Here is a 23,637-nt window from a genome sequence, read left to right as displayed (position 1 = left end):
CGCATAAATCTATCCTATACACAAGACGAGGTAAACGACCCGGAACGTTACATGGCCAAATGGTTTTAATATACAATTCCACATAAAATGTTCCTTTCTTTTTTAATGCTAAGAGGTTTTGAATGTAGTATCTGGATATTGAATGGGTGAAAAGAAGTGATTTCTGTCTGTCTGGCTGGTTGGACAGCTGTCATTGACAGCTGCGGAGTTCTGTTGATGTCCGCTCGCATTGTGCCAGCATGTTATTCGCTATCGGACACTGTTTCTTTGTGAAGTGTATTAAATACTCCTCGATGGAACCTGTCCAAAATTTCAAAAAGCTCTAGAATGAGGTCATGGGAACCGTGCAGAGAGAAGACGATTATAACAATGATGTAATATTCTGCAGCACTTTAATACCATGTGCTCCAGCTTATATATGCCTTTGGTCCTGCACTTGGGGGCGACTATAGTGCCTCTTGTGTCCTAGAGGAACCAGGTCTCCAATACCCCCTCCTAAATGCACTCGCCTGCTAACATACGAGAGAATGAGCCATCTAAGTTGCCTGTATGGCAAGGCTGTCTTACCTTACTCATATGTGGACTGTTTCATCTCAAAGGGAGATCTTATCGTCTCTGACAGTCTCATGAAAGCAAGAATGCCTGTTGAAGTACTTTGCGAGTACCTTAAAATGCATTCTTCAAAAAGGGAGAATAAATAACTCATTTTAGGTAGAAGCTGCAGCTCCCCTCCATGGTTTAAGGATTCCCACCAGGCAGGTAGGAGCTGCATACACCATGCGTATGTATATATATATATATATATATATATAATTCTTTGCCTATGGTGGGAGCGAGAGAATTAAAAAGCATGCGTCCTATATGGTGCTACATATTATTCCAGTGCTTCCCAGCCCATCCCGTTCTCTAACCTTCTTGCATGTTTGCCGATTGCTGCGTTTTCTCAGTAGATAACACAAACACGCTTACATTATCGCACACAGACACATCCTTACATCAACTCTCATCCTTCCTTAATACTGACCCCCACACAAGTACATTTAAGTGGCCGATTCGGCCACGCCAGGGCCGTCTTAACGCGGCGGTAAAACACGCTGGCCGCTTAAAAATCACTAAGCGGCCAGCGTGCCTGCACAGTGCCGCCCAGTGTCCTGTTCCGTGTGACTCCGCCCCCTTGAGCGGCAGGTCACATTGTCTATGTGATGGGCCGCTCAAGGGGGCGGAGTCACACGGAACAGCTCCTCGTGACAGCTAGAAGAGCACGTTGGAGGGCAGCAGCAGTGAAGGATGGCAGCAAAAACATAAGTATTAAAAAAAGTAAAAAAAATTGTTGGAGAAGGGGAGCCATATTCAAGTGGGGGGGCTGGATTGGGACACCACTTAAATGCAAAACGGGGGTGGCTAGGGGGTATAAGTACACAAGGGTGTTGGGCATAATGTACCAAGGGGGCTGGCTGGGGGCACAAATCCACATGGGGCAATACACAAGGGGCTTAATGTACAAAGGGGGCTGGCTGGGGGCACAAATCCACATGGGGCAATACATTAAAACCAAAGGGGGGGCTGGCTGGGGCATCAATACACAAGGGGAAAAAACAAACAAACAGCAAACCAGCGTGGAAAGCATTTTGGATGTGGGTGTCAGTGTTGCAGAGCCTGTCCTGGTGTGTGTGTGTTTGGTTGTAGGTGTGGTAGAGCCTGTCCTGGTTTGTATGTCTGTTTGGATATTGGTGTTGCAGAGCCTGTCCTGGTGTCTGTGTGTTTGGCTGTCTGTGCGGCAGAGCCTGTCCTGGTGTGTGTGTGTGTGTTTGGGTGTTGGTGTGGCAGAGCCTGTCCTGGTGTGTCTGTTTGGGTGTCTGTGCGGCAGAGCCTGTCCTGGTGTGTGTGTGTTTGGGTTTCGGTGTGGCAGAGCCTGTCCTGGTGTGTATGTGTTTGTGTGTTGATGTGGCAGAGCCTGTCCTGGTGTCTGTGTGTTTGGCTGTCTGTGTGGCAGGGCCTGTCCTGGTGTGTGTGTTTGGGTGTCGGTGTGGCAGAGCTTGTCCTGGTGTGTCTGTCTGGGTGTCTGTGCGGCAGAGCCTGTCCTGGTGTGTGTGTGTGTGTGTGTGTGTGTGTGTGTGTTTGGGTGTCGGTGTGGCAGAGCCTGTCCTGGAGTGTGTTTGGGTGTTGATGTGGCAGAGCCTGTCCTGGTGTCTGTGTGTTTGGCTGTCTGTGTGGCAGGGCCTTTTCTGGTGTGTGTGTGTTTGTCTTTCTGTGTGGCAGGGCCTGTCCTGGTGTGTGTGTTTGGGTGTCGGTGTGGCAGAGCCTGTCCTGGTGTGTATGTTTGGATGTCGGTGTGGCAGAGCCTGTACTGGTGTGTGTGTTTGGGTGTCGATGTGGCAGAGCCTGTCCTTGTGTGTGTGTTTGGGTGTCGGTGTGGCAGAGCTTGTACTGGTGTCAGGGCGGGCTGTTTGGGGATGAAATTGGCTCACGCTGGGCTGTTTGGGGACAAAGTTGACTCACTGTGGACTGTAATTTGTTAATGTTATTTTGGTGCTAGTCGGGTTCTCTGTGGGCAGTGTGGACACCAGGGCTGGCTTTGGGGGTGTGCATCCTGTGATCTATGCTTGTAATTTAGGGGTTTTTATCTATACCTTAAATGCTTAGTTGTTATGTGATTTCCGGTTGATCTGTATATGCAAAGCTGGGTTTGTGTGTTATTCTGTTGATCTGTATCTGCTATGTTATGTTTCCATACATTATTTATATATAACTGCAAATACTAGGTTTGTATTTCTTATTCAGTGCTGTTTGTTTACATGTGTTGTTTATTTGATTTAAACCTGAACTACAGGGAGTAAGAAAAACAGAGGTGTGGCTTAGTGAATGAGGGACAAAGGGACTCTGGGGATGATTACAGGCAGGGGCCCAAGGAAATGCCTAGGGTGCAATTTTTCCATATTTACATTTTATTTTGTAACAAAAATTAGCTGTTTTTTAATGTATTAAACATAATTTTTTTTACTCCCAGTCCCATCACATTACATCAATAAGCGTTAGAAAACCAGGAAAAGATGGGCATGGATGGTGTGCTGATTCGGTGGCGCAACGGGCCACTTAACTAGACTTGCCCCCCAGGCCAGCCCTCCCCTGCCAATATGGCCCCATTTTACTTTCACCCGCCACCTTCTTTTGTTAAATGATTTTTCAGACAACACATTAAATTAAATAAAACCACCAGCCGATGAATACAAATGTATGTAAATTTACTTTATTACATTACAAAGAGTCACTTGGCCAGTAGAATCTGTGGACTGGGCTAATGCCTGGTGGGCTTTTTATAAAGCCACAAAGATAACCAAAATAAGGGCTACCTCCGTACTCCAAGAGTCACCATCTGCACCAGCTGAGGGGGCGCCTCTGGGGGGCTATAGTTTGAAGTACTGCCCTCCCTCTGGGCTTTAAGAGGCAATACAGTCTTTCACTATATTAAACATCTGTATGAATGAGGGTCTGGATCAGAATCCCCTGCAAAGCACAGATTACCTCCCTTATCAGCCTGCTTTCATTCCATCCAAAAGCAGCATGCCCCAGAATATGCCCCGGGATATGCCCCGGAATATACCCCGGAAGATATGGGTAGGGTGGGCAGGTGCGCTCTCTTTCCTCTACCTGGAAGACTGTGTGACCCCGAGAATCTGCCCCCTCACCTGGGATTGGGGCAAAAGCCCTTAGACGCCGGGGCAAACCCTGAGAGTCCCTGCTATGCGCATGAGCGTTAGAGTTTGGCTCGCTAGCCAAGGAACTAGTGTGTGTGTGTGTAGGGGGGTGCAGTGAAACAGGGCAGATTCATAGAGGGGAGTCTGCTGGATATCTGCATAGATTGCAAGGCAGAAACAAAACCCTAGCCTAGTCTACCACTTCTGCTGGAGAACGCTTACACGTATCATCCACATTGTCAGTAAAATAAAACTGAAACCACAACACATAACAAATTATAGCTGGGGTAAATGGATGTCCTTATCATAGAAAGAGGCCTGATACGAATTGATTTTTTACGGTTAAATTGCCCGATTATTACCTTATTTTCCCAGCCGTTTTTTGGACCCAGCGGCAGATGCAGGCTCGGACATTGCTGCCCCCTAGTGGACAAAAAATACAATTAAAAGCGTTAATGAACTGTTAAGCAAACTGACACATTTTAAAAATAATATATAATTTATTATTTTACCTATAAATATATCCAGAGCCATTCCCATGAATGCATACAGTAATTATATTATATATATTATATTAAAATGTATATTTATATATTATAATTATTATTATATTATTTTATATAAGGATCTAGTGTATGTTGAACGTTTTGCTCTAATTGCAGAGATTATTTCATAAATTACTCGCCTTCCCGGTAATATTTTATAATAATCTGCAAAAAACAGTAACAATCAGCGTCTCTCATACTATGTAAAGAATATAAATCTCTCCACCAAATGTATCGGTTTGTCTTAGTCTGTCAATTCTTGTCTTGTCATATCCCTTGAATTTATGTATTGTATTAAGCGCTGCGTAAACTGTTGGCGCTATATAAATAAAGGATAATAATAATAATAAATGGTGCCTGATGTCTGCGGTCTCCGTCAGGATATATAGAAATGTTCATTAGGGCAAATAAAAAATAAAATTATAATAATAAATAACAATTTTGGGTTCCTGGCAGTGCCCTAATTCAGGGGCAGGCTGGTCGGGGGGAGAGGGGTGGCTAGTCAAGCAATTTCCTCCAGGGCCGGTCCGGAAACCATCAAAAAGGGTTAGTCCACATAGCGCAATGTGAATAGCATGGCTGCTCATAGATATATATATATCATATAGGAGTATATAATATACACAATAAATAAATGACAACAAATTATTTACAATAAATAATTATAATAAATGTGTGTTTATTATGATAGCGATTATCATGGATTTAAGTAAATGTGGAGACGTGACAATAATAGTATAAATTTTAGGTGGTTTAGCGGTTCCCACCATATTTAATAAATATAAATTTGAGTTTTATGCATATTCCAGCAGTATACACCTCAATGCACACATGTAGTTGTTGCCGTTGTGATGTCATACAGCCATTGGAACAATGATGTCACATAGGCTGTAAAAGACCGTGACGGTCTAGTGTGAGCTTGTGCGTTGTTTGATAGCACAGAGATAGCTTCAGCGATGCATCCTATGCGACTTGCTATAATTTTTCTCCTCATCCCGCTGCCTGCTGCCGACTCAAACAGTAAGTACATCCATCGCTTCCAAAGAGGGGACAGCCCCGCAGCATGGTTACTGCCAAATCATCCTTTTCTTGTTGTCTCCATTGAAGCTCTGAGTCCTGTTTATGACGGCGGGGTATTATGTCCAATATACCATTGATTGGGGGCCACAGGCACGAGTATGAGTGATGAGTGGCAGGGACGGTGTAACTATGAGTATCTGGCTCTCAGACAGCAGTATCCCGTCTATCTGACGCGGTCACAACATCTGACTTTGTCGCTTTCTGTAACGTTGTGTCCCTTCTCTTTCAGCCTGCGGTCAGCGTCCGCTCGTCGCGGAATTTGGCAGCTCGAGGATTGTCGGAGGTGTCGATGCCCAGCCCGGCGCCTGGCCATGGCTGGTGAGCGTTCAAGTGCCTTCTGGCAAAGGTCATCGCCACTCTTGTGGAGGCACATTACTCGATAAGCAATGGGTCCTGACAGCGGCCCATTGCTTTAAAACCATGAAAAGGTAAGGATGGGTGGCGATGGGGTAAGAATGAGGGCTGGGGGTCTACGTTATCTGATTGTGGGGGGCAGAAAAGTTACGGTTTATCATACGTTGTAAATGTTTGCCTGGGTACTATTGCGAGGTTACTGTTTATGTATCTATTATTATGTGTAAAATTATGTTTAGGAAATAGCAATTTTGGGACAAATTGCTGACATCCTAAAATGTATTTCTGTTCATTGAGATTTTTGCCCCAGAATTACTGTTTGTGAATAGGGCCCAATATACGAGCTGCATGTTCGCTAATGTCTGTCTCTTTATAATAACTCAGGCTTGTACCAAAATGGCAAATTGTCCTTGGTGGACACCAACTCTCGGATCCCTCGGCAAGCGACATCCAAATCAGATCCATCGGGTCTTACCTTCAACATGAGCATTACAACCCGCGTACTGAAAGGAACGACCTGGCGCTGATCCAGCTCAACGAGTCGGTCATATTCAGCGACTTCGTGCAGCCGGCCTGCCTGCCGAGCGCCGGCATGGAGATCAGCGCATTGGATCCGTGTTACATCAGCGGCTGGGGGGTCACTCAGGACAAATGTGAGTAACCGGCTTTCTGGGAACAAACTACACTAAAACCTACACACCTCACTCAGCCGCAGACATTCCACACTCAGCCGCAGACACTCCGCACTCAGCCGCAGACACTCCACACTCATTAACGGACTCCATGATCAGTTTATTTGAGCAAACCTTCTACCCATAGCTGGCGCCCGCGCGTCTCGCAGCCAGCGATATTCATTTGTTGAATCTTTGATGTCTCGACAGCCATCAAAACGGCAGACATCCTGCAAGAGGCCCGGGTGAACCAGATAGACCTGCAGAAGTGTAACGGCTCCATGTGGTATAACGGCAATGTCCACGATTATAACCTGTGTGCCGGTTACGAAGAAGGCGGAATTGATAGCTGCCAGGTAAGGAAACAAATCGAAATGTCCGAAACTGTATCCGCGCGTTAAGGTTGATTTTGAGCCGACGTCTTCTTCTCGGGAATAGGCGTCGCCGGGGCCGAAGGAGAACCTGTGCCATGAAGGCCATGAAAGCCATGTGTCTTTGAAGGAAGATGGGTTACGATGTATACAGCGGATGTCACAGTTCCTTATAAGCCAAGTAAAGACACCATTAACCTTCTTCTATTCTTTACCCCTGTAGGGTGACAGCGGAGGGCCACTGATGTGCATGAACCCCGAGAGCTCCAAGTACCATGTAATCGGAGTGACAAGCTGGGGCCAGGGCTGCGCCAAGTCAAAAAGGCCAGGGATCTATTCAAACACACAGCACTACCTGGAGTGGATCCTGAGTCACATTGGAACCTCGACTCCCAAGCAGACCAAAGCAGTCGTCACCCCAAGCTTTGTCCGTGTTTCTGCACCTACACCACCGCCAGCCACCGCTGCCTCTTTATTGCCTCCACTGCCCCGCCAAACACCACAGCCGGAGAAGCCGACATCCAAGGGGCAGCCGCCAAAGAAGGGGAGTAAGCTTAAAAATCTCATCTTTGAGTTTAAGGCGCTCTTTGCCAAGAAGACCTCCACCCAACGGCAGCCCACAAAAGCTCTCCGGAAGATATTTGGCAGCAAACGCCTTTCTTAAGATGGAAGCACCTGTTGAACTGATTGTTCGACAGCCAATAAGTTAGAAGATAGTTGTTAGTTATAAGATAGTAGTTAGATAAGTTCCCAGCGTGACGCATCTACCAAAACCGTATTCCATCTCGGTAAATCATTGCGGCTCCTGTTCAATTAAATGGAATTAAACATCTTTCCGTTCACATTTTGCGTGGTCAGTGTGATTTTTGTTAAAAAAAAAAAAGCAAATGGGATCAAAAAGATCCAGAGAAGAGAAAATAAAATAAAAAACATGGAGTAGAAACTTCAACTTCAGAGAACATTTCCTGGTCGGGTTGGTTTGCTGGTTATCCAGGGAGCATGGATAGGTGTGTGAGTGTGAGTGTTAGTGGGAGAGTGAATGTGTATGTGTGTGTGTGATAACATCAGTGTGTATGTGTGTGTCTATATGTGTATGTGTGTGTAAGTCTGTGATAACATGAGTGTGTATGTGTAAGTGTTTGGGAGGGCAAGATGCCAGGGGTGATGCAAAATGTCCTCCCCACCTTTCCGCTCTCCCTTTGTTGGCTCAGGAAAGGGGTTTCCTGGCAGTGGCGTCGACAGGGGGGGGGCAGAGGGGGCCATGGCCCCCCTACATCATGCTGTGCAATTGAAACGCCATCTTTTTTTTTAATGTAATAGACGCGGAGGAAAGAGGCGCCGAGCGGTCGCTGAGGAATAAGTTTTCAGAAACCGTTCAGCGCCTCTCACTCTTCTTTGTGAGGCCTCTGCCTTGGTCGCGGTGCCGACGTTTCAAGCTGAGTGCCAGAACAGCATCAGCAGTGAAGCCGCGCGCACCACGGCAGAACAGGGAGACAGAGGCCTCGCGATTCCACCACTGACCTTCTACAAGGTAAGTGAACTTCAAAGGGGGGAGAGTGTAGAAAGTGAGGAGGGGGTGCATAGGGAGGGAGAGGGGGGGCTAGATAGGGTAGATAGGGAGGGAGAGGGGATAGATAGGGTAGATAGGGAGGGAGAGGGGGTAGATAGGGAGGGAGAGGGGCTAGATAGGATAGATAGGGAGAGAGAGGGGGTAGATATGGTAGATAGGGAGGGAGAGGGGCTAGATAGGATAGATAGGGAGGGAGAGGGGGTACATGGGGTACATAGGGAGGGAGAGGGGGTAGATAGGGAGCGAGAGGGGTAGATAGGGTATATAGGGAGGGAGAGGGGGTAGATAGGGAGGGAGAGGGGCTAGATAGGATAGATAGGGAGAGGGGGTAGATAGTGTAGATAAGGAGGGAGAGGGGGTAGATAGGGAGGGAGAGGGAATAGATAGGGTATATAGGGAGGGAGAGGGGATAGAAAGGGTAGATAGGGAGGGAGAGGGGGTAGATAGGGAGGGAGAGGGGGTAGATAGGGAGAAAGCAGCGTGGCAAGAATATTGAACTAAAGAGTCAGAATGAGAGAGAGAATGAATGGATTAATGTGTGGATGCATTAATGAATATGTGTAAATAATTTGTGTGAAAGAATAAATGATTGTGTGAATGAAAGTGAATTAGTGAGTGACTGTAAAAGTGTTTGTGAATCATAGGTGTATTTTTGTCAAAAAAGCAAAGATGGTATAAGCTCCAAGAGTCACCATCTGCACCAGCTGAGGGGACGCCTCTGGGGGGCTATAGTTTGAAGTATTGCCCAACCGTTGGGCTTTAAGAGGCAATACAGTCTTTCACTATATTAAACATCTGTATGAATGAGGGTCTGGATCAGAATCCCCTGCAAAGCACAGATTACCTCCCTTATCAGCCTGCTTTCATTCCATCCAAAAGCAGCATGCCCCAGAATATGCCCCGGGATATGCCCCGGAAGATATGGGTAGGGTGGGCAGGTGCGCTCTCTTTCCTCTACCTGGAAGACTGTGTGACCCCGAGAATCTGCCCCCTCACCTGGGATTGGGGCAAAAGCCCTTAGACTCCGGGGCAAACCTTGAGAGTCCCCGCTATGCGCATGAGCGTTAGAGTTTGGCTCGCTAGCCAAGGAACTAGTGTGTGTGTGTGTGTGTAGGGGGGGTGCAGTGAAACAGGGCAGATTCATAGAGGGGAGTCTGCTGGATCTCTGCATACATTGCAAGGCAGAGACAATGATAATTTAAAGGGGACAGGATCCTCAATCTTCAAACCCTAGCCTTGTCTACCACTTCTGCTGGAGAACGCTTCCACGTATCATCCACATTGTCAGTAAAATAAAACTGAAACCACAACACATAACAAATTATAGCTGGGGTAAATGGATGTCCTTATCATAGAAAGAGGCCTGATACGAATTGATTTTTTACGGTTAAATTGCCCGATTATTACCTTATTTTCCCAGCCGTTTTTTGGACCCAGCGGCAGATGCAGGCTCGGACATTGCTGCCCCCTAGTGGACAAAAAATACAATTAAAAGCGTTAATGAACTGTTAAGCAAACTGACACATTTTAAAAATAATATATAATTTATTATTTTACCTATAAATATATCCAGAGCCATTCCCATGAATGCATACAGTAATTATATTATATATATTATATTAAAATGTATATTTATATATTATAATTATTATTATATTATTTTATATAAGGATCTAGTGTATGTTGAACGTTTTGCTCTAATTGCAGAGATTATTTCATAAATTACTCGCCTTCCCGGTAATATTTTATAATAATCTGCAAAAAACAGTAACAATCAGCGTCTCTCATACTATGTAAAGAATATAAATGGTGCCTGATGTCTGCGGTCTCCGTCAGGATATATAGAAATGTTCATTAGGGCAAATAAAAAATAAAATTAAAATAATAAATAACATTTTTGGGTTCCTGGCAGTGCCCTAATTCAGGGGCAGGCTGGTCGGGGGGAGAGGGGTGGCTAGTCAAGCAATTTCCTCCAGGGCCGGTCCGGAAACCATCAAAAAGGGTTAGTCCACATAGCGCAATGTGAATAGCATGGCTGCTCATAGATATATATATCATATAGGAGTATATCATATATACAATAAATAAATGACAACAAATTATTTACAATAAATAATTATAATAAATGTGTGTTTATTATGATAGCGATTATCATGGATTTAAGTAAATGTGGAGACGTGACAATAATAGTATAAATTTTAGGTGGTTTAGCGGTTCCCACCATATTTAATAAATATAAATTTGAGTTTTATGCATATTCTAGCAGTATACACCTCAATGCACACATGTAGTTGTTGCCGTTGTGATGTCATACAGCCATTGGAACAATGATGTCACATAGGCTGTAAAAGACCGTGACGGTCTAGTGTGAGCTTGTGCGTTGTTTGATAGCACAGAGATAGCTTCAGCGATGCATCCTATGCGACTTGCTATAATTTTTCTCCTCATCCCGCTGCCTGCTGCCGACTCAAACAGTAAGTACATCCATCGCTTCCAAAGAGGGGACAGCCCCGCAGCATGGTTACTGCCAAATCATCCTTTTCTTGTTGTCTCCATTGAAGCTCTGAGTCCTGTTTATGACGGCGGGGTATTATGTCCAATATACCATTGATTGGGGGCCACAGGCACGAGTATGAGTGATGAGTGGCAGGGACGGTGTAACTATGAGTATCAGGCTCTCAGACAGCAGTATCCCGTCTATCTGACGCGGTCACAACATCTGACTTTGTCGCTTTCTGTAACGTTGTGTCCCTTCTCTTTCAGCCTGCGGTCAGCGTCCGCTCGTCGCGGAATTTGGCAGCTCGAGGATTGTCGGAGGTGTCGATGCCCAGCCCGGCGCCTGGCCATGGCTGGTGAGCGTTCAAGTGCCTTCTGGCAAAGGTCATCGCCACTCTTGTGGAGGCACATTACTCGATAAGCAATGGGTCCTGACAGCGGCCCATTGCTTTAAAACCATGAAAAGGTAAGGATGGGTGGCGATGGGGTAAGAATGAGGGCCGGGGGTCTACGTTATCTGATTGTGGGGGGCAGAAAAGTTACGGTTTATCATACGTTGCAAATGTTTGCCTGGGTACTATTGCGAGGTTACTGTTTATGTATCTATTATTATGTGTAAAATTATGTTTAGGAAATAGCAATTTTGGGACAAATTGCTGACATCCTCAAATGTATTTCTGTTCATTGAGATTTTTGCCCCAGAATTACTGTTTGTGAATAGGGCCCAATATACGAGCTGCATGTTCGCTAATGTCTGTCTCTTTATAATAACTCAGGCTTGTACCAAAATGGCAAATTGTCCTTGGTGGACACCAACTCTCGGATCCCTCGGCAAGCGACATCCAAATCAGATCCATCGGGTCTTACCTTCAACATGAGCATTACAACCCGCGTACTGAAAGGAACGACCTGGCGCTGATCCAGCTCAACGAGTCGGTCATATTCAGCGACTTCGTGCAGCCGGCCTGCCTGCCGAGCGCCGGCATGGAGATCAGCGCCTTGGATCCGTGTTACATCAGCGGCTGGGGGGTCACTCAGGACAAATGTGAGTAACCGGCTTTCTGGGAACAAACTACACTAAAACCTACACACCTCACTCAGCCGCAGACATTCCACACTCAGCCGCAGACACTCCGCACTCAGCCGCAGACACTCCACACTCAGCCGCAGACACTCCGCACTCAGCCGCAGACACTCCACACTCATTAACGGACTCCATGATCAGTTTATTTGAGCAAACCTTCTACCCATAGCTGGCGCCCGCGCGTCTCGCAGCCAGCGATATTCATTTGTTGAATCTTTGATGTCTCGACAGCCATCAAAACGGCAGACATCCTGCAAGAGGCCCGGGTGAACCAGATAGACCTGCAGAAGTGTAACGGCTCCATGTGGTATAACGGCAATGTCCACGATTATAACCTGTGTGCCGGTTACGAAGAAGGCGGAATTGATAGCTGCCAGGTAAGGAAACAAATCGAAATGTCCGAAACTGTATCCGCGCGTTAAGGTTGATTTTGAGCCGACGTCTTCTTCTCGGGAATAGGCGTCGCCGGGGCCGAAGGAGAACCTGTGCCATGAAGGCCATGAAAGCCATGTGTCTTTGAAGGAAGATGGGTTACGATGTATACAGCGGATGTCACAGTTCCTTATAAGCCAAGTAAAGACACCATTAACCTTCTTCTATTCTTTACCCCTGTAGGGTGACAGCGGAGGGCCACTGATGTGCATGAACCCCGAGAGCTCCAAGTACCATGTAATCGGAGTGACAAGCTGGGGCCAGGGCTGCGCCAAGTCAAAAAGGCCAGGGATCTATTCAAACACACAGCACTACCTGGAGTGGATCCTGAGTCACATTGGAACCTCGACTCCCAAGCAGACCAAAGCAGTCGTCACCCCAAGCTTTGTCCGTGTTTCTGCACCTACACCACCGCCAGCCACCGCTGCCTCTTTATTGCCTCCACTGCCCCGCCAAACACCACAGCCAGAGAAGCCGACATCCAAGGGGCAGCCGCCAAAGAAGGGGAGTAAGCTTAAAAATCTCATCTTTGAGCTTAAGGCGCTCTTTGCCAAGAAGACCTCCACCCAACGGCAGCCCACAAAAGCTCTCCGGAAGATATTTGGCAGCAAACGCCTTTCTTAAGATGGAAGCACCTGTTGAACTGATTGTTCGACAGCCAATAAGTTAGAAGATAGTTGTTAGTTATAAGATAGTAGTTAGATAAGTTACCAGCGTGACGCATCTACCAAAACCGTATTCCATCTCGGTAAATCATTGCGGCTCCTGTTCAATTAAATGGAATTAAACATCTTTCCGTTCACATTTTGCGTGGTCAGTGTGATTTTTGTTAAAAAAAAAAAAGCAAATGGGATCAAAAAGATCCAGAGAAGAGAAAATAAAATAAAAAACATGGAGTAGAAACTTCAACTTCAGAGAACATTTCCTGGTCGGGTTGGTTTGCTGGTTATCCAGGGAGCATGGATAGGTGTGTGAGTGTGAGTGTTAGTGGGAGAGTGAATGTGTATGTGTGTGTGTGATAACATCAGTGTGTATGTGTGTGTCTATATGTGTATGTGTGTGTAAGTCTGTGATAACATGAGTGTGTATGTGTAAGTGTTTGGGAGGGCAAGATGCCAGGGGTGATGCAAAATGTCCTCCCCACCTTTCCGCTCTCCCTTTGTTGGCTCAGGAAAGGGGTTTCCTGGCAGTGGCGTCGACAGGGGGGGGGCAGAGGGGGCCATGGCCCCCCTACATCATGCTGTGCAATTGAAACGCCATCTTTTTTTTTAATGTAATAGACGCGGAGGAAAGAGGCGCCGAGCGGTCGCTGAGGAATAAGTTTTCAGAAACCGTTCAGCGCCTCTCACTCTTCTTTGTGAGGCCTCTGCCTTGGTCGCGGTGCCGACGTTTCAAGCTGAGCGCCAGAACAGCATCAGCAGTGAAGCCGCGCGCACCACGGCAGAACAGGGAGACAGAGGCCTCGCGATTCCACCACTGACCTTCTACAAGGTAAGTGAACTTCAAAGGGGGGAGAGTGTAGAAAGTGAGGAGGGGGTGCATAGGGAGGGAGAGGGGGGGCTAGATAGGGTAGATAGGGAGGGAGAGGGGATAGATAGGGTAGATAGGGAGGGAGAGGGGGTAGATAGGGAGGGAGAGGGGCTAGATAGGATAGATAGGGAGAGAGAGGGGGTAGATATGGTAGATAGGGAGGGAGAGGGGCTAGATAGGATAGATAGGGAGGGAGAGGGGGTACATGGGGTACATAGGGAGGGAGAGGGGGTAGATAGGGAGCGAGAGGGGTAGATAGGGTATATAGGGAGGGAGAGGGGGTAGATAGGGAGGGAGAGGGGCTAGATAGGATAGATAGGGAGAGGGGGTAGATAGTGTAGATAAGGAGGGAGAGGGGGTAGATAGGGAGGGAGAGGGAATAGATAGGGTATATAGGGAGGGAGAGGGGATAGAAAGGGTAGATAGGGAGGGAGAGGGGGTAGATAGGGAGGGAGAGGGGGTAGATAGGGAGAAAGCAGCGTGGCAAGAATATTGAACTAAAGAGTCAGAATGAGAGAGAGAATGAATGGATTAATGTGTGGATGCATTAATGAATATGTGTAAATAATTTGTGTGAAAGAATAAATGATTGTGTGAATGAAAGTGAATTAGTGAGTGACTGTAAAAGTGTTTGTGAATCATAGGTGTATTTTTGTCAAAAAAGCAAAGATGGTATAAGCTCCAAGAGTCACCATCTGCACCAGCTGAGGGGACGCCTCTGGGGGGCTATAGTTTGAAGTATTGCCCAACCGTTGGGCTTTAAGAGGCAATACAGTCTTTCACTATATTAAACATCTGTATGAATGAGGGTCTGGATCAGAATCCCCTGCAAAGCACAGATTACCTCCCTTATCAGCCTGCTTTCATTCCATCCAAAAGCAGCATGCCCCAGAATATGCCCCGGGATATGCCCCGGAAGATATGGGTAGGGTGGGCAGGTGCGCTCTCTTTCCTCTACCTGGAAGACTGTGTGACCCCGAGAATCTGCCCCCTCACCTGGGATTGGGGCAAAAGCCCTTAGACTCCGGGGCAAACCTTGAGAGTCCCCGCTATGCGCATGAGCGTTAGAGTTTGGCTCGCTAGCCAAGGAACTAGTGTGTGTGTGTGTGTGTAGGGGGGGTGCAGTGAAACAGGGCAGATTCATAGAGGGGAGTCTGCTGGATCTCTGCATACATTGCAAGGCAGAGACAATGATAATTTAAAGGGGACAGGATCCTCAATCTTCAAACCCTAGCCTTGTCTACCACTTCTGCTGGAGAACGCTTCCACGTATCATCCACATTGTCAGTAAAATAAAACTGAAACCACAACATATAACAAATTATAGCTGGGGTAAATGGATGTCCTTATCATAGAAAGAGGCCTGATACGAATTGATTTTTTACGGTTAAATTGCCCGATTATTACCTTATTTTCCCAGCCGTTTTTTGGACCCAGCGGCAGATGCAGGCTCGGACATTGCTGCCCCCTAGTGGACAAAAAATACAATTAAAAGCGTTAATGAACTGTTAAGCAAACTGACACATTTTAAAAATAGTATATAATTTATTATTTTACCTATAAATATATCCAGAGCCATTCCCATGAATGCATACAGTAATTATATTATATATATTATATTAAAATGTATATTTATATATTATAATTATTATTATATTATTTTATATAAGGATCTAGTGTATGTTGAACGTTTTGCTCTAATTGCAGAGATTATTTCATAAATTACTCGCCTTCCCGGTAATATTTTATAATAATCTGCAAAAAACAGTAACAATCAGCGTCTCTCATACTATGTAAAGAATATAAATGGTGCCTGATGTCTGCGGTCTCCGTCAGGATATATAGAAATGTTCATTAGGGCAAATAAAAAATAAAATTAAAATAATAAATAACATTTTTGGGTTCCTGGCAGTGCCCTAATTCAGGGGCAGGCTGGTCGGGGGGAGAGGGGTGGCTAGTCAAGCAATTTCCTCCAGGGCCGGTCCGGAAACCATCAAAAAGGGTTAGTCCACATTGCGCAATGTGAATAGCATGGCTGCTCATAGATATATATATATCATATAGGAGTATATCATATATACAATAAATAAATGACAACAAATTATTTACAATAAATAATTATAATAAATGTGTGTTTATTATGATAGCGATTATCATGGATTTAAGTAAATGTGGAGACGTGACAATAATAGTATAAATTTTAGGTGGTTTAGCGGTTCCCACCATATTTAATAAATATAAATTTGAGTTTTATGCATATTCCAGCAGTATACACCTCAATGCACACATGTAGTTGTTGCCGTTGTGATGTCATACAGCCATTGGAACAATGATGTCACATAGGCTGTAAAAGACCGTGACGGTCTAGTGTGAGCTTGTGCGTTGTTTGATAGCACAGAGATAGCTTCAGCGATGCATCCTATGCGACTTGCTATAATTTTTCTCCTCATCCCGCTGCCTGTGGCCGACTCAAACAGTAAGTACATCCATCGCTTCCAAAGAGGGGACAGCCCCGCAGCATGGTTACTGCCAAATCATCCTTTTCTTGTTGTCTCCATTGAAGCTCTGAGTCCTGTTTATGACGGCGGGGTATTATGTCCAATATACCATTGATTGGGGGCCACAGGCACGAGTATGAGTGATGAGTGGCAGGGACGGTGTAACTATGAGTATCAGGCTCTCAGACAGCAGTATCCCGTCTATCTGACGCGGTCACAACATCTGACTTTGTCGCTTTCTGTAACGTTGTGCCCCTTCTCTTTCAGCCTGCGGTCAGCGTCCGCTCGTCGCGGAATTTGGCAGCTCGAGGATTGTCGGAGGTGTCGATGCCCAGCCCGGCGCCTGGCCATGGCTGGTGAGCGTTCAAGTGCCTTCTGGCAAAGGTCATCGCCACTCTTGTGGAGGCACATTACTCGATAAGCAATGGGTCCTGACAGCGGCCCATTGCTTTAAAACCATGAAAAGGTAAGGATGGGTGGCGATGGGGTAAGAATGAGGGCTGGGGGTCTACATTATCTGATTGTGGGGGGCAGAAAAGTTACGGTTTATCATACGTTGTAAATGTTTGCCTGGGTACTATTGCGAGGTTACTGTTTATGTATCTATTATTATGTGTAAAATTATGTTTAGGAAATAGCAATTTTGGGACAAATTGCTGACATCCTAAAATGTATTTCTGTTCATTGAGATTTTTGCCCCAGAATTACTGTTTGTGAATAGGGCCCAATATACGAGCTGCATGTTCGCTAATGTCTGTCTCTTTATAATAACTCAGGCTTGTACCAAAATGGCAAATTGTCCTTGGTGGACACCAACTCTCGGATCCCTCGGCAAGCGACATCCAAATCAGATCCATCGGGTCTTACCTTCAACATGAGCATTACAACCCGCGTACTGAAAGGAACGACCTGGCGCTGATCCAGCTCAACGAGTCGGTCATATTCAGCGACTTCGTGCAGCCGGCCTGCCTGCCGAGCGCCGGCATGGAGATCAGTGCCTTGGATCCGTGTTACATCAGCGGCTGGGGGGTCACTCAGGACAAATGTGAGTAACCGGCTTTCTGGGAACAAACTACACTAAAACCTACACACCTCACTCAGCCGCACACATTCCACACTCAGCCGCAGACACTCCGCACTCAGCCGCAGACACTCCACACTCAGCCGCAGACACTCCGCACTCAGCCGCAGACACTACACACTCATTAACGGACTCCATGATCAGTTTATTTGAGCAAACCTTCTACCCATAGCTGGCGCCCGCGCGTCTCGCAGCCAGCGATATTCATTTGTTGAATCTTTGATGTCTCGACAGCCATCAAAACGGCAGACATCCTGCAAGAGGCCCGGGTGAACCAGATAGACCTGCAGAAGTGTAACGGCTCCATGTGGTATAACGGCAATGTCCACGATTATAACCTGTGTGCCGGTTACGAAGAAGGCGGAATTGATAGCTGCCAGGTAAGGAAACAAATCGAAATGTCCGAAACTGTATCCGCGCGTTAAGGTTGATTTTGAGCCGACGTCTTCTTCTAGGGAATAGGCGTCGCCGGGGCCGAAGGAGAACCTGTGCCATGAAGGCCATGAAAGCCATGTGTCTTTGAAGGAAGATGGGTTACGATGTATACAGCGGATGTCACAGTTCCTTATAAGCCAAGTAAAGACACCATTAACCTTCTTCTATTCTTTACCCCTGTAGGGTGACAGCGGAGGGCCACTGATGTGCATGAACCCCGAGAGCTCCAAGTACCATGTAATCGGAGTGACAAGCTGGGGCCAGGGCTGCGCCAAGTCAAAAAGGCCAGGGATCTATTCAAACACACAGCACTACCTGGAGTGGATCCTGAGTCACATTGGAACCTCGACTCCCAAGCAGACCAAAGCAGTCGTCACCCCAAGCTTTGTCCGTGTTTCTGCACCTACACCACCGCCAGCCACCGCTGCCTCTTTATTGCCTCCACTGCCCCGCCAAACACCACAGCCGGAGAAGCCGACATCCAAGGGGCAGCCGCCAAAGAAGGGGAGTAAGCTTAAAAATCTCATCTTTGAGCTTAAGGCGCTCTTTGCCAAGAAGACCTCCACCCAACGGCAGCCCACAAAAGCTCTCCGGAAGATATTTGGCAGCAAACGCCTTTCTTAAGATGGAAGCACCTGTTGAACTGATTGTTCGACAGCCAATAAGTTAGAAGATAGTTGTTAGTTATAAGATAGTAGTTAGATAAGTTACCAGCGTGACGCATCTACCAAAACCGTATTCCATCTCGGTAAATCATTGCGGCTCCTGTTCAATTAAATGGAATTAAACATCTTTCCGTTCACATTTTGCGTGGTCAGTGTGATTTTTGTTAAAAAAAAAAAAAGCAAATGGAATCAAAAAGATCCAGAGAAGGGAAAAAAAACAAAAAACCATGGAGTAGAAACTTCAACTTCAGAGAACATTTCCTGGTCGGGTTGGTTTGCTGGTTATCCAGGGAGCATGGATAGGTGTGTGAGTGTGAGTGTTAGTGGGAGAGTGAATGTGTATGTGTGTGTGTGATAACATCAGTGTGTATGTGTGTGTCTATATGTGTATGTGTGTGTGTCACGATCCCGGCCGGAGTACGGTCCGGGGGGACTCACCGCGTCGCGCTCCCGTGCGGAGTGCGTCGCCCGAGTACCCGCGGCGTCACAGCCCCGTCCGGGAGGCGTCGCCCGGGTGCTCGTGGCGTCGCGCTCCGGTGCGGAGTGCATCTCCCGAGTACCCCCGAGTGGCGGGTACTCGGTACTTACCCCTCCCGGGACAATCCAGCCACACAGGGTCCTCTTCCGCGGCGGTTCACAAGAATGAACCGCCGCACAGTGATGGACACCCACGGTGTCACAGGACACGCCCCCCTGCCGATCTCTTACCCCTATGGAGGAGAAACACGTCCATTGGACGTCATCATAGTTGGGGGCGGGATCTGGAAGGGCGGCAGGTTTAAAAGCAGAGCACTGATGCCAGTTCAGTGCTCAGTTGTTTTTACAACTAGCTGCCGTCCTTACCTGGTACTTACCTGTTTATGTTGATTCCTGTTACCGACCTTGGCTTGATTCCTGACCACGTTAACCTCTCAGCTCCTGACCCGGATTGTTTGACCATTCTCTGCCTGCTGCCTGTTACCGACCTTGGCTTGATTCCTGACCACGTTAACCTCTCAGCTCCTGACCCGGATTGTTTGACCATTCTCTGCCTGCTGCCTGTTACCGACCTTGGCTTGATTCCTGACCACGTTAACCTCTCAGCTCCTGACCCGGATTGTTTGACTATTCTCTGCCTGCTGCCTGTAACCGACCTTGGCTTGATTTCTGACCACGTTAACCTCTCGGCTCCTGACCCGGCTTGTTTTGACCATTCTCTGCCTGATATCTGGTACTGACCTCGGCTTGATTCCTGACCTCGTTAACTTCTCTGCTCCTGACCTGGACTATCTGACCAATAAGAGACTGGTCCATTTGTTTCCTGCATCCTGGTTTCCACACCTTTGCAAACGTAACATAACAACTGAGCCAACATGGAAACCGCAGGATTAGCCGATGCTGTCGCTGCTCCAAACTGGACAAAATCAACAGCAACAACAGATTGTACAAATTCAAGGTGCTCTCCAGGTACCCGGCAACCCGCCTCCAGCACCAGTCGAGGTGCCTGAACCACCAGTACTGCAAGGAGCAACAGCGCTGGAACCACAAGTGCCCTTGCCAGACAAGTACACCGGAGACCGTACAAAATACCAGACCTTTATAACCTCATGCCAAATATTGTTCGGTCTCAAACCGAGAACTTATGCTAATGACTACATCAAGATTCACACGGTCATAGCCCTCCTGTCTGAAGAACCCCAACTCTGGGCCCATCATCTGATCCGTAACAATAGTCCGGTGCTTGGCACATAGAACACCTTCCGGCAGGCCATGGATGCGCTATACGCCGATCCGTTCCAGACCACGTCCGCCACCAGTGCCTTAAGAGCCCTTCGTCAAGGGAAACGTCCAGTAGAGAACTACATAGCCGAATTCCGACGTGTCTCCCTCGAGACAACATGGAATGAGTCGGCTTTACATGACCAGTTCCGGCTGGGCCTGTCTGATCCGATACGAGATGAACTTGCTCGCTCCGCTATCCCGTCCTCTTTGGAAGACTTTGCCGCATTGTGTATACAAATCGACCGGAGGTTAAGGGAAAGAAAGGCCGAACGCTTAGCCTCTCCTTCTCACACCTGGTCCACCGCCAGACCACCACCGAAAACCACACCCAAAGAGACCCCAGAGGAACCTATGCAGTTGGGACTCATCCGAGTTCCATTGTCGGGTGCCGAGAAGGACCGACGTCGGTCTCTTGATCTCTGTCTATATTGTGGTACCCAAGGCCACTACGCCAACGAGTGCCAAAATAAGAGACGACCATCCCGGGGTAAGCTACCCTCATTATCTATTCCAGCCACCCATGGTGTTTCTCCACATTTACCACATCATTTGTCCCTCTCCATTACATTACAGTGGAAGGGGAATACCGTCGCTCTCGCAGCTATGATTGACTCGGGTGCCAGCAGTAACATACTCGACACAGACGTGATCCGTCAACACGGCATACCTGTCCAGAAGAAGACAACACCTCTACTGCTCCAGTTAGTGGACGGACGTCCTCTACAGTCCGGTCCCATCACCACAGAGACATCACCCTTGCACATGCACGTCGATCCTGATCACACGGAGTACATATCGTTCGATGTTATACCCTCTCCTGTGTTTCCGGTCATCTTGGGACTCCCCTGGTTACGGACTCAAAACCCTCACATTGACTGGACATTCAACTCCGTGTCGTTTCGTATCAATAAAGACCCTTCTTCACACAAACCGCCTCCGTCCATCAATGTAGCACACGACTACAGCTCCCTTCCGATACCCACGATTCCGAGTCATTACAGCCGATTTGCTGATGTGTTCGAGAAAAAAGCAGCCAACAGGTTGCCACCCCACAGGGAGTACGATTGTCCGATCGACTTGTTCCCAGGAGCCCCTATTCCGTTCGGCCGTTTGTATCCTATGTCCGAACCTGAACTCGTCGCCCTCAAGGCCTACATCGACGAGAATCTAGCCAAAGGTTTTATCCGACCATCCACCTCCCCTGCTGGAGAACGGATTTTCTTCGTTCCCAAGAAGGACGGGGGATTACGTCCTTGTGTCGACTATCGGGAACTGAACAAAGTGACAGTAAAGAATCGATATCCTCTGCCGTTGATCCCAGAACTTATGGAACGAGTTGGCACTGCCTCCTACTTCACCAAGATTGACCTGAGAGGCGCATACAATCTGGTGAGGATAAAAGAGGAGCATGAGTGGAAGACAGCATTCAGATCCCGGTATGGACATTTCGAGTACCTAGTAATGCCTTACGGGCTATGCAACGCCCCAGCCACGTTCCAGCATTTCATGAACGACGTGTTCAGAGACATGTTAGATCGTTTTGTTGTGGTCTATCTCGATGATATACTGATCTACTCACCATCGCTGGTTGAACACAGAGAACATGTTTCCAGGGTACTGGAACGTCTCCGAGAAAATGAACTATACGCAAAACCCGAGAAGTGCGTGTTTGAAACACAGACCGTGGAATTCTTGGGCTTCATATTGACACCTACACGAGTGGAGATGGACCCAAAGAAGGTACAGGCCATCCTACAGTGGCCTGCCCCGAGGGACCGAAAGAGTGTTCAAAGGTTTGTCGGCTTTGCGAACTTTTATCGGAAGTTTACCCGCAACTTCTCTAAAGTCATACAGCCCATCACCGCTCTCACGTCCGTCAACCGAAAATTCCACTGGTCTGAAGACGCACAGAGAGCCTTTCTTTTTCTGAAGGAACGATTCACGTCAGCCCCCCCCATATTGATTCATCCGTTGCAACAAAAGCCATATACGTTGGAGGTTGATGCCTCTGACATGGCGGTTGGTGCTGTTCTCTCGCAAAGGGCCGATGTCGACAACCAACTCCACCCGGTGGCCTTCTTCTCGCGTACTATGACTCCTGCAGAACGGAATTACGGGGTCGGAGAAAAAGAAATGTGTTACCTCGCCGGCGGATCCACGGTGTCCTCGTGCAGGGGAACCGAGACGCAGCTCGCGCCAGCAGCTCCCGGCTCGTCTCGCTCGCGGGAAACGCGGCGAGGTCCGTCCTGCTGCGGGACGCGCGCCCCCGTGTGGATCGAGTGATCTAGACGGGACGCGCGCCGAGACATCATGAGAGCCGTTCGCGCATGCGCGAACGGCTATCTCATGAATATTCATTAGGGGAATTAAAGGGACCTTTTATCTTTTTTCCTCCTCCCCCTTAATTAGGTGGGTAGGAGGATCTAGGGATGGAGGGATATTTAAACCCTCAGTTTAGAGCTATACCTTGCCTGTGATAGAGCCTTTATTGCCTACACTAGCGTTCCTGTACCTGATTTGACTTATTGTTGCCTGAACTCTGCTTGTACCTGACCACCCATTGTTTGCCGCCTGCCTTTACCTGAACTCAGCTTGTACCTGACTATCCGTTGTTTGCTGCCTGCCCTGACCTCTGCTCGTGACCCCGACTATCCGTGTTTGCTGCCAGTCCTGATCTCTGCTCGTGACCCCGACTATCCGATTGTCTGCTCCTATACCATCTGCTCCTGCATTACTCGTCATCACCGCTTGGGGCGCCTTTCCTTGTACTGCAGCGAGGATCCACAGCCTGAACCACCGTTAGTGACAAAATGTTAGCCATGAAATTAGCACTAGAAGAGTGGAGACATCTGTTGGAGGGGACGCAACACCCCATTACCATTTTCACCGACCACAAAAATATGGAGTATTACAGGACCGCCAAACGGCTGAAACCTAGACTCGCAAGATGGTCCTTGTTCTTCACCAGGTTCCAACTTCATATAACCTATAGACCAGGCTCGAAGAACACCAAGGCGGACTCACTGTCCCGCATGTGTGACGTATCCTCGTCTCGTCAACAAGACGAGGAGACCGTGTTAAGGCCCGGGCATTTTTTGGCTGGTACCCACTCTTTCTGGGACTTGTTCCACTTCCAAGCATCTGACACCGTCCCTCCAGAGAACCTCCAATTACGCAAGAAGAACGGGTACTACTACCGTGGAGACTTGCTTTATGTACCTCCTGCCGCACGTCTCCAGGTTCTACAATACTGCCATGACACACCAGCAGCAGGACATGGTGGTATGACCCAGACCATGGACCTGATTAACAGGTCGTTTTGGTGGCCCACACTACGCAACGACGTCCTTCGATTCGTTCGATCCTGTA

At 47.6% G+C, this 23,637-nt stretch overlaps 3 protein-coding genes across 3 annotated transcripts; all 3 read left to right on the top strand.

Annotated features, from left to right (window-relative positions):
* Positions 1 to 3,561: 3,561 nt before the first annotated feature.
* Positions 3,562 to 7,380, top strand: LOC149285397 (acrosin-like). Its single transcript, XM_089495347.1, has 5 exons — positions 3,562 to 3,615; positions 5,550 to 5,638; positions 6,059 to 6,327; positions 6,556 to 6,701; positions 6,940 to 7,380. Exons 1-5 carry the CDS (start codon positions 3,562 to 3,564, stop codon positions 7,378 to 7,380), a joined length of 999 nt encoding a protein of 332 aa, XP_089351473.1.
* A 1,789-nt stretch (positions 7,381 to 9,169) lies between these two features.
* LOC149285396 (acrosin-like) lies at positions 9,170 to 12,922 on the top strand. Its single transcript, XM_089495346.1, has 5 exons — positions 9,170 to 9,211; positions 11,050 to 11,138; positions 11,559 to 11,827; positions 12,098 to 12,243; positions 12,482 to 12,922. Exons 1-5 carry the CDS (start codon positions 9,170 to 9,172, stop codon positions 12,920 to 12,922), a joined length of 987 nt encoding a protein of 328 aa, XP_089351472.1.
* Positions 12,923 to 13,257: 335 nt separating this feature from the next.
* LOC149285395 (acrosin-like) lies at positions 13,258 to 18,466 on the top strand. Its single transcript, XM_089495345.1, has 6 exons — positions 13,258 to 13,275; positions 13,661 to 13,789; positions 16,594 to 16,682; positions 17,103 to 17,371; positions 17,642 to 17,787; positions 18,026 to 18,466. The coding sequence occupies exons 1-6, from the start codon at positions 13,258 to 13,260 to the stop codon at positions 18,464 to 18,466; spliced, it is 1,092 nt and encodes a 363-aa protein (XP_089351471.1).
* Positions 18,467 to 23,637: the final 5,171 nt, after the last annotated feature.

This window comes from Sceloporus occidentalis, unplaced genomic scaffold (genome assembly GCF_023333645.1).
Source record: "Sceloporus occidentalis isolate IW3139 unplaced genomic scaffold, rSceOcc1.0.p SCAF_79, whole genome shotgun sequence".
NCBI lineage: Eukaryota > Metazoa > Chordata > Lepidosauria > Squamata > Phrynosomatidae > Sceloporus > Sceloporus occidentalis.
This window is presented reverse-complemented; position numbering and strand designations above follow the sequence as displayed.

Bases quoted from the DNA above. Each gene is read 5' to 3' on its own strand.
- LOC149285395 (XM_089495345.1), top strand. The intron at 13,790-16,593 runs GTAAGTGAACTT...CTTCTCTTTCAG, and splicing joins CACCACTGACCTTCTACAAG to CCTGCGGTCAGCGTCCGCTC. The intron at 17,372-17,641 runs GTGAGTAACCGG...ATGTCTCGACAG, and splicing joins GGGGGTCACTCAGGACAAAT to CCATCAAAACGGCAGACATC.
- LOC149285396 (XM_089495346.1), top strand. From the start codon at position 9,170: ATGCCCCAGAATATGCCCCGGGATATGCCCCGGAAGATATGG. The intron at 11,139-11,558 runs GTGAGCGTTCAA...ATAATAACTCAG, and splicing joins CCGGCGCCTGGCCATGGCTG to GCTTGTACCAAAATGGCAAA. The intron at 11,828-12,097 runs GTGAGTAACCGG...ATGTCTCGACAG, and splicing joins GGGGGTCACTCAGGACAAAT to CCATCAAAACGGCAGACATC.
- LOC149285397 (XM_089495347.1), top strand. From the start codon at position 3,562: ATGCCCCAGAATATGCCCCGGGATATGCCCCGGAATATACCCCGGAAG. The intron at 6,328-6,555 runs GTGAGTAACCGG...ATGTCTCGACAG, and splicing joins GGGGGTCACTCAGGACAAAT to CCATCAAAACGGCAGACATC. The intron at 6,702-6,939 runs GTAAGGAAACAA...TTACCCCTGTAG, and splicing joins GCGGAATTGATAGCTGCCAG to GGTGACAGCGGAGGGCCACT.